Raw genomic sequence first — 10,654 nt, 5'->3', positions numbered from 1 at the left:
AATGATTAGTTAGAATGATGCAATTGTCTTCTTAGGAAATCAATTCCACTTTTTTTAATCAATTAATTTCTTTTTATTTTTTCCAATTTAATACAAAGATAATTTTCAATATTCATCCTTTTGTAAACTTTTGCATTCCACATTTCTCCACCACCCTCCCTTCCCCATGGCAGTGAGCTATCTCATGAAGGTTGTATATGTACAGTCATGTTTAAAGTACTTCCTTATTGATGATGATCTTTCTCCTTCTTTCTTGAAGAAGACTATGATATTAGGGAGTTGAGGCCATGACAAAAACATGAACTCTATTTGAGTGGGGGGCAGGGTGGCTGTGCTAAGTCACCAACCTCACTTTCTTCCCCAGAGCCATTTGAATCCAATGACCAGATATGGAAGTCAGTGCTCTTGCCACTGCCCATATTAATCATATTGTGAAATCTGAACTGGGGGGGGGGGCATGAAAAAGAAAAAGGACAAAATATGCTTTGTTTTTCATTCATAGTTTTTTCTTTGGATCTGTATGGATGGCATTTTCCATAACAGATTGTGCTTTATCACTGAACTGCTGGGAAAAAAATGTGGCCACCAGAGGTCATCATCACCCAGTGTTGCTGTTAACATATACAATAGTTCTGCTCCCTTCACTCACCCTTAGTTCATGCAGGTCTTTCCAGGCTTTTCTGAAGTCCAGCCACTCCTGCGAATCCACTCTTCTTTTCAACTGGATGCTGTGATTTGAAGAATCAAAGTGGTAGAGAATGTGGTTCTAAACTTTAAAAATTGCTAAATAACTGGATATATTTTGCTTCAAAAATAATAATAATAACAATAACTTACTGTTTGGAAAAGAAACAAAAATCTCTAAGTTGTAATCTGGGAAGTTCTTTGGAAATGAACCAAATGCTTTGGGAACCTTCTCTTTGGGCAAGGTCATAAAATCTGATCAGAAGTAGACCCAAAAAAATGTAGCTCAAGGTGCTCAGGCTTCAAGATTCCACCCCAGGTGTTTGCATGAATTTTTGTGCACAGCGTGAGAGTATTACAAACTTATATTGGTCTAATCAGTGCAGACACATTGCTACTTGTCTGACAACCACCAATTTTCATAAGCCTTTTTCCTGTGACATTGTCTCAGGGTAACAGCCAAAATAAAACCTGGAATTATAGGTTAAATCCATTTCCACTAAGCTTATTGCAAATACTCTTTATTAAATTATCTTATATTGAATAGGACTTATGCTCTAGGCAGTGTTTGTCTTAATATCAATGCCATTTCAGAGGCAAACAAACCTTTCTTTAGTCTGAATTTTCTCTTGACAAAGAAAAAGGCAGAGTCCAAGCTCTATGTGCTAGGGTCAGGATTGAGTCCTTGGCTCGTTGTGTGCCAAAGTGTTGCCTATGACTCCCAGGCATTGCTAATGCAGAGTTTTGTTTCCTCCTTTATGGCAAGGCTTTGCCTCTGCAAATCTTCATTCCCAGTCCAGTCACATCTGCACAGCATCCCCAGGGCCCAGACTTTATCTTCTCATCTAGTATAGGAACCTCAGTCCTGGCTTCCTGCACCACTAACTTACTGAGCAGGGACCTGAACTGTGCTGTGACTAAGAGCCTCCCATTGCCTTTCCAGCAGACCTGCCTTCCCTGGGCCGTGTTTTCCCTTTCCTCAGAAGAGACAGATCTTTATGGAAGAGTCTTCATTATCTCTTGACTTGAGAGTTTTTTATTGCCCTTTTCCAGGTGAACTCTGAATCTAAATATATCTTTTTAAAAAGAGTTTTCTAAGATAGCACCAAACAACCTCCTTTATATTAGTGTCATTGATGCTAAGTATTAGTGATATCATTGTAGATTATAGAATATATGAATATGGCTATTATATAGAATTATATTGCATTCATTTTGGAGTTTTTTTATGGCAGTACAAACACCCCTCACTCCTGTGAATCATCACCATCGCTACCTTTTGACATTTCTTTTTGATCACCATTTATTTAACTCCTAGGATATTGCTGACCAAATCAACAGAAAGTTGACATTCCAGGAAAACCTCTATTAAGGTGGCAAGTAGAATCCTTTTTTTTTGCCTGCAGAAAACCTGATATCAAATTAATGACTCAAAAGAATATGGAAATTGATGACTGATGAACCTCTGCTCAGCCACACAGAGTTTTCCCTATTTCTTGTCTCATGGATGTGTCCTGCCTCACTCTATTTTTAGTGCTCTCTCAAAGGCATAAAAGTTGCTTCCAATCAATGAGACCCCAAAATCATTAATAACTAACAAAGACTTGGAGAGCCTTAGTGTCTTTTTTGTTGCTTACTGGATTGGAATTTTGGAAAACAATCACCTCTGTCTTATTCATCTGTATTATTTTGTTGTCACAAGTACTGTTTTCAAGTAGTAATTGAAATATAGAGGAGTTACGTGCTCCACCACATTTTTCAAAAAGAATATCTTATTCTTCTAATAAAAACAAAATAAAATAATAAAAAAATATGAAGTAACCAGCACAAAATTTTCATTAATAAAGGATTAATAAATTGGGTCATTCTAAAATGATGTGCGATGGGAAAATCAGTGTTATGATGGTATGTTGGCCTTCAATTATTTATCCTCAAGTAATTATGTCATGGAGGATGCTTTAAAGTTTACCCTTACAAAAAGAATTGCTGTCGTAACTTTATGGGGCCAGATGTTTTTAGTGGTTATTTCTAGTGTGTAAGAGAATAACTATTGCAATGATCTATTACTCTAACATCTTCTGAGAATAATGCTTTCTCCTCAGTTCTTCTCTCAGTTCTCTGGATCCAGTATCTCTTAAGAGGCTTGGTTCCTGTTCTGAGGGAAAGCTAGGAGAGCTTAAAATAAGGCTTGGTTTCTCTCTGCCATCTTGCCCAGAAGTACAAGTAAAATACACTTTCAGTGAAATTGTGTCTCACCTCATTACAATTCTAATCAGAACAGGAAATGGTTATTTATTAACGTCATGTTATCTAGGGTTGAATCCTAGCAGTTCTCTCCTAGAAGTCTCCCTTACTTTCACCAGGTTATCTGATCTGGGACTAAGCCCCTTCATATTTCCAGTGGATTAGTTGCACCCACCTTCTCTCATCTGCAGTTGTCACACTATCACACTCACAACCTCAAAGTGCGAGTACTGAATAGCTGCTTAGGTTCCCTGTTACAAATTGCCCTGTTCTCCTACACATTCATCACTCAATTTTTTATAAGATTATGTTACATTACAGGTCTGACCATGACAACTACCCCCACAAAACATTCCATACAATGAAACACCTAAATTTCTCTTACATCAACCAATATAAATAGATTCTTTGATATTTAAGGCACATGTACACTTGACTCCTTCATACCTTTCCAGTGTTCCAATACTTGTACGCCCCCTTTTTTTCTACTTTGTAATCCACGGACGCTAGTCGCCATTCATTACCTTATAAACAACAGTCCATCTCATCTCCCAACACAGATTTCTTCTCTTATGGATGGATGGAAATATCCTATTCTAATAATTATAGTACAATAATATTATAGTAATAAAGCATTACCTGGAACATCATGTCTAACTTTCAATTCTGGAATCACAGAAATATGCCCAAAACTTTTGTTACTTTTAGGTCATTATTTCGAAGGCTTGGGGTATTGCTAAATGGTGTGCGATCTACTTATGGTTTCAGAAAAGGAGATCAAGTTTATTGAGTGGCATGATTAAATCTTACATGAGTCTGTATATCCCATCTAGGGAGAGTCTAATTTCCAATTCAGAAAACAGTGTATTAGTAATGGTGGGGGAAGAATCTAGCTGACACAAGTATTTTGGTGTGGCTGTTGGATTTGTGGTGATCCACAGCATTTTGAGAACTGGCCTTGGTGCCAGTCCCCTGGGTCAAGTCTAGATTCTCAATTCCTGGTCAGAGGCACACTGTGGCAAGATTCTGGTCCAGGGGACAGAAAGACCAATGGCAAATGACTGAGTCAGTTCAGGGTGACTATTCTTTATACTACTCTGGATAAAATATTTTCCCCTAGGGAGTAGCAAATGTCTGGGACTTATGTCCAGAAGCAGGGTACATATTCTGGACTCTACAACTTAAAGAGACAGGTGGCCTGAGACTCACATGAGGTGGAATGATGGAATCTGGATCCCTTGTCAGGATGTATTAAAGCAAGGAGAATTGTGATTATCCCTGCATATACCCATCTGCCCAGGATTGGTCAGGGAGTTGTTATCCAGACTTATGGGACTGCTACCTGGGCACAGGATGGGATTTAGGCCAATGGCACCCCAATTTAATATCCTGCTTAGAATCTAAGCAGTAATGGAAACAATGACCAATTAGAAAGCTAGGGCCCTGGACTTGTGGCTGGCTTAGCCATGCAAACAAGAGAGAGTTAGTCAACATAGGTTATATTAGACAATCTTTTGATTGGGGATAGAGTTTGTGTTAAACTGATTCTATCAAGTTGCTGTCTAAAGATAGACAATGCTAGGCAAGTAAAAGAAATAAGCAGAAAGTTGGCAAACCTGGAAAACAGGATGGGGCCATGTCTGGTAATGAGCAAGTGAGATCTTAATAGAAAAAGTCAGTAGTCCTGTCAATAAGGAGGATTGTGATTTAACAAAGAAATCATAATAAGGTGTAGAACCCAAATTCTTATATTAAAAGGGGGGAATTATGGACTTCCAGGCAAGATGGCAGAGAGAAGACAGGCACAGTTCTAAAGTCTCCTGATCTTTCCCCATCTATCATATGAAACAAACCTCTTAACAGAAATCCAACCCAGAAAAGCTGGGAAAAAGAACAACTACCTCAGCAGCATTGGATGAATTTGGGCTGGTGAGTCTGGGTGCAGAGGGCAGATCAGCCTTGGATCAGCCAGATTAGAGGCTGAATTGGAGCCAAGAAGTCTGAGGGCCTGAGAGCTGGACCTGCTATATCAGGTGTATCAGTGGTGGGGCTAGATGGCAGGGCTTGAGCCAACTAGGGAACAGAGGTGAGCTGACCCTCTGGAGTTTGCTGACAGCTGGGGAGGAGAGTTCCAGTGCAGCACAGCAGCAGGACACCATCCCTCAGCTCCTCTGGTCTAAGGAACTCTGAGTCCACGCCTCCATTGCAGCTGAGGCCTCTTCCCAGAACAAACAATAGCAGACTACTGCCTCAGGCACAGGTGTGTGAGCAGAAGACCTCAGGCCAGGGCAAAGCCCTCCATTGATTGAAGGCAAAAGGATTCATTAGCTGCAACCCCTCCCTTCAAGGTAAAGGAGAAAGCCATAATCAAGGTCACAGACACTCCAGAGAAAGGAGCCAGCACCTCCTACTGGCCAGCCAGAGAAATAGCACTCAGTGAGCAAAGCCTTTATTGATCCCAAGTCCCTTTGAACCAGCCCCTCCCCAACTCAAGGTATTAGCAAAATGAAGAATGGTCAGAGGAAATGTGGATCCATAGAAAAATTCTTGGAAGGGAAAGACCCTAACTCAGAGAGACCTGGAACCTCTGAGGAGAACAGGATCTGGTCTTCAGCATAGAAAGACTTCCTTGAAGAAATAATGAAGGAGTTTAAAATGCAAAAAGAAAATAATTCTCTCAAAACCTCAATTGGCCAAATGGAAAGCTCTTTCAAAAGTAGAATTGTAAAAAAAAGTAGAATTGACCAATTGGAAAGGGAGTTGTAAAAAGAAAACTCTTCCCCAATAAAAAGAATGGAGTCTGCGGAAACTAATGACTCCATGACACAGCAAGAGCCAGTTACACAAAATTAAAAAATAAATAGAAAAAAATGTAAAATACCTCATCAGCAAAACCACTGAATAGGTCAAGGAGGGGCAACCTGAAAATTATTGGACTTCCGGTAAATGTTGAAGAGGGGAAAAAAGCCTGGACTTAATATAGTGATGGAAAACTGCCCTGATATCATGGAATCGGAGTGCAAAGTAGTTATTGAAAGAATACATTGATCCCCTCCAGAAAAAAGATCCTAAAATGAAAACACCAAGGAATGTTGTGGCCAAATTCAGTAACTATCAGATAAAAGAGAAAATCCTGCAAACAGCCAGAAAGAAACAATTTAAATATCAAGGAGCCACAGTAAGGATTATTATGCAGGACCTGGCTGCATCAACACAATCATGTGAAAGAAGAATCAAATTGAATTGTAAAAAATCTTAGTGAGCAAAAAGCTGATACTTAGGACAAGTTTTAAAAGTTGAAGTTAGTAACCTTTGTTCTGCATCTGAACTCTCCACAGTTCCTTCTCTGGATGGAATTTTCTATCCTAAGTCTTTAAGAAATGTCTTTGATGCACTGCTGAAGTGAGCAAGTTCATCATAGTTGATCATTGCCCAAAGTTGCTGTGAATGTGTATATTGTTTTTTGGGTTCTGCTCACTTCTCTCAGCTTTAGTTCATGCAAGGCTTTCCACACTACTAGGAAATCCCATCCATCATGGTTTCTTATACAAAAATAGTATTCCATCCCATTCACATACCACAGTTTGTTTACTCATTTCCCAATTGAAGGGCATCCCCTCAATGCCCATTTCTTTACCATGATGAAAAGAGCTGCTGTAAGTATTGTTGTACAAATGAGTTTTTAACCCTATTTTGGGATCACTTGGGGATTCGGAACTAGTATTGGTTTTGTTGGATCAAAAGTTTGATTGCTCTGTGGGCATAATTCCAAATTGTTTTTCAGAAAGGTTGGATCAGTTCACTAAAGCACCAACAATGCATTAGTGTCCTAATTTTCCCATGTCCCCTCCAACAGTGAACATTTTCCTTTTTAGTCTATATTCACTAATCTGATACTAGTGAGGTGGAACCTTAGAGGTGTTTTAATTTACTTTCCTCTAATCACTAATGATTTAGAGCCTTTTATCATCATCCTCTGTAACTTGAATTTCATCATCTGAAGGTTGCCTGTTCATATCTTCTGATCATTTAACAACTGGGGAATGGCTTCCTATAACTTTGACTCAACTCTCTATATACTTTAGAAATTAGTCCTTTGTCAGAAACTCTAATTGTAAAAATTGTTTCTCAAGTTGTGGGCTTTTGGTAAAATACTTATCATTTCAGTGTAATCAAAATCATCCAATTTGCATTTTATAATATTCTCCACCTCCTTTTTGTTCATGAATGTCTCCCTTTTGTGTAGAGCTGACAAGTACACTCTTCCATGTTCTCCTAAAAGACTTATGGTATCACTTTTTATGTCAAAATTCTGTGAACATTTTGAACTTCTCTAGGTAGAGAATCTGAGATATTCGTCTATGCCTAGTTTCTGCCCTTCTGTCTTCCAGCTAGCCCAGCAGGTTTTTTTGTCAGAGTGGTATCTTATCCCAGAAGCTGGGATCTTTGGTTTTATATAACAACAGATTCCTGTAGTCATTTACTGCTGTTTTCCTCCTGTCTGTTCCACTCATCCGCCACTCTATTTCTTAGTCTCAAACAGTTTTGCTGACTGACACATTATACCATACTTGTAGATCTTCTATGGCTACACCATCTTCTTTTGCATGTTTTCATTAATTCCCTTGGTATTCTTGACCTTTTGTTCCTTCTTTTGAATTGAGTTACTATTTTTTCTACCCATGAAGTCATTTTTGGTAGCTTGAATGGTACAGCACTGCATAAGTAATTGAATTTTATTACATTACCAGAACCGAGCAACTGACATTTGCCCAGTAACTTAAAATTGCTTTTATTTGTGTGAAAAATGTTTTATAGTTGTTTTCATATATATTTTGAGTTTGCAGGTAGGCTTGCAAGTGTTTCAGTTTTCCTACAGTTTCTTTAAAGGGAATTTCTCTATCTTTTATTGCTGTGTCTCATCAGTAATATATAGGAAGACTGTTTTTTTTAATATGGGCTTATCTTCTATCCTGCAACTTTGCTCAAGTTATTGGCTTGAAGTAGTTTTGTAGATGATTTTTTAGGGCTGGCTAAATATACCTTCATATCTTCTATGAAAAGTAAGAGTTTTGATTCCTAATTAGCTATTCTAATTCCTTCTATTTATTTTTCTTCTCTTGTTGCTAAAGTTAACATTTTCACTACAATATTGATTAATAATGGTGATAATGTGCATTCTTGTTTTGCCCTGTATCATACTGTGAATGCTTGTTACTTATCCCCATTACAGATCATGCATATTGATGGCTTTAGATACTACATTTATTCCTATGCTCTCTAGTGCTTTTAATAGGAATGGGTGCTATAATTTGACAAAAGATTGTTTAACACCCATTGAAACAATCATGTTTTCTGTTAGGTTTGTTATTAATTTACTCTATTAAGCTAATGCTTTTCAAATTTTGAACCAACCCTTTTAATGACTTCTTGAAACTCTGGGCCTGAGATTTCAAATTTCATGTGATAGAATCCTTTCAGAGTCAGGACAAACCCTATCTTGCTTTAGAATAGGTGTATAATCCCATGATCTAATCTTCTGTTTCCTACATATCAAGCTAGATACCAACACACTCTTTCACATTTCTGGGTCGGCACAGTATCAAGTGGAAAAACAATTAATAAATACTTATTGATGTCCGGTGCAACACAGGACAGTTATATTCACTAATAATATTCAACAAAAGCAGGCTATGGAAACTGTTTAAAGGATGAAAAAAATATCCTCTTAAGAAATCATATAAAGGCAAGCACAAAAAAGCAAGTTTACCTTCTGGATTGACCTTCAAAGAAGGTACCGTTATCATTCTAGCCACTGCTTAGCAGGATTGGTGGTTGTTGGGAAGAATGTAGATCATTGAATTCAAGTCTATCAGGTCCAGGAATTTTGATCTTGATTTGTAGTTGCCTCTCTTCACAAGGTAAGTTGTATGCTTTCTTGTTGGTAGTATAGAAATGGACACCATTATAATGATACTTCCCCCTAAGCTTTAAAATCAAACTAGCCCCTTGCTACCCAATTTCCAGTCCTGCTTGTCAGCATTACATGTTATACTTTCTTGATGCAAAAGTGTACATGACCTGGCTCTTTAAGACTTAGATAACAATTCTTGAATTTGTGGAATAAAAAGTCGACTGATATGACACACAATTCACCTTTTTAATGTATTTTTCTTGTCAAAGTTTAGTGGATTTGGTAATATCTAGGGTTGGATGATAAAGAGTTAGATATGTAAATAACTACACAAATATATAGAATGTCAAATATAGATGTTTATATAAGGTACTATGAGGTTGATATTGCTAGAAGAGGGTAAAATAGTATCATAATGAGAATATTTATATATATATATATATATATACTTATATATGTATCCAAATTGAAGTATATATAATGTATATATATATTTAAATTGAACATACATGTATATATTATGTGTATAAATATAAGCAAGAATGAGGGTGATATTACCAGAAGACCATAAAGTAGTATTTTAATGAGAACTTGAGAGTTAGCAAAGAGAATTAAACTAAGTACCATGAACTATAGACTCTAAAATTAAAAACACTAAAAATTCAATTGCAAAGATAATTTCTATCTTCTTTACAGATAAAACAATTTTCTGAGTCCTGACATTTCAGTTGAGGTTTCAGGAGAAACACTACCATCAAGTGCTGGCCTTGGTGTTTGCTGTAGAGGAAATCAACAAGGACCCCACTCTGTTATCCGATGTTACCCTAGCTTTCCAGATGTATAACTCCTATCCCCATGATGTCAGTACCTTGGAGAGCTCCTTAAGGTGGCTGTCCAGACAAGAAGTGGCCATTCCGAATTACCACTGTGAGAAGCAGGGCAAATCCTTGGTTGTCACTGGAGGAGCTTCTTCTGATTTGTCCGTCCAAATGGCTTCCCTCCTTGAACCCTACAAGTTTCCACAGGTAAGAATCATGAGAAAAACAGCCAGCACTGTTAGGGAACTGTTCATGCCTGGAGGGGATGATCTGGATATGTGACATGGTCAACATTGAGAAATCTTATCTTCTGGAATTATTCTTCACCTGATGCTTAAGGCAAGGACTATAAAGAGATAAGATATTGATATGAGTTATCATCATTGTTGTTCTATTAGAATTTACCCTGCCAGAATGCAGTGATGGCTCTAACTGCTTTATCTCTCTAGCATCCATCTCTCTATCTAGATCATATTCTATTTCATTAATGGAAACATTACATTACATTTCAATGATTGCATTCATCATAGTATTTCCATGTTCTATATAAATGTCTAAGTGGAACTATATTTTACATGGATACAAATATATAAATGGAAAGCTAGATGGAACGCTGAATAAATGGCTGGATTAGGAAGCATGAATACTCACATTCATGAATACCAACTTCAGACCCTTATTAGCTTTGTGACCTTGTGCAAGTCACTTGATCCAAGTTTCTCCTCAGTAAAATGAACTAAAGGAACAAATGGCAAATCACGCAGTATGTTTGACAAAGAAAATCCCAAATGGAATCATAATTACAAACTACGATTATATTATTGTAGTTATTTATATATATGTAAAATGCATACATTTATTATAACATATATGCACACATTTTACCCATGAATTTATATTGTGTATATCTGTAGAAATGTATATGTAGAAATGTAATTCAACCAAACTGGGCACTTATACAATCTTTAAACGTGAAATAATTCTTACTCAATTG

The 10,654-nt window shown here is 37.3% G+C and overlaps 1 protein-coding gene across 2 annotated transcripts in view; it reads left to right on the top strand.

The window, feature by feature from the left end:
• Nucleotides 1-6,622: 6,622 nt before the first annotated feature.
• Nucleotides 6,623-10,654, top strand: part of LOC141512344 (uncharacterized) — a 35,933-nt gene continuing 31,901 nt past the window's right edge. The window contains exon 1 of one of the 2 annotated variants that reach the window (XM_074221207.1): nucleotides 6,623-9,867. In XM_074221207.1, the coding sequence (XP_074077308.1) occupies nucleotides 9,679-9,867 (189 nt within the window). In that variant the 5' untranslated portion in view covers nucleotides 6,623-9,678. The remainder of the gene's footprint in view (nucleotides 9,868-10,654) is intronic. The other variant, XM_074221214.1, reaches the window with a different exon arrangement.

The sequence above is a fragment of the Macrotis lagotis genome, chromosome 1 (genome assembly GCF_037893015.1).
Source record: "Macrotis lagotis isolate mMagLag1 chromosome 1, bilby.v1.9.chrom.fasta, whole genome shotgun sequence".
Lineage (NCBI taxonomy): Eukaryota > Metazoa > Chordata > Mammalia > Peramelemorphia > Peramelidae > Macrotis > Macrotis lagotis.
This window is presented reverse-complemented; position numbering and strand designations above follow the sequence as displayed.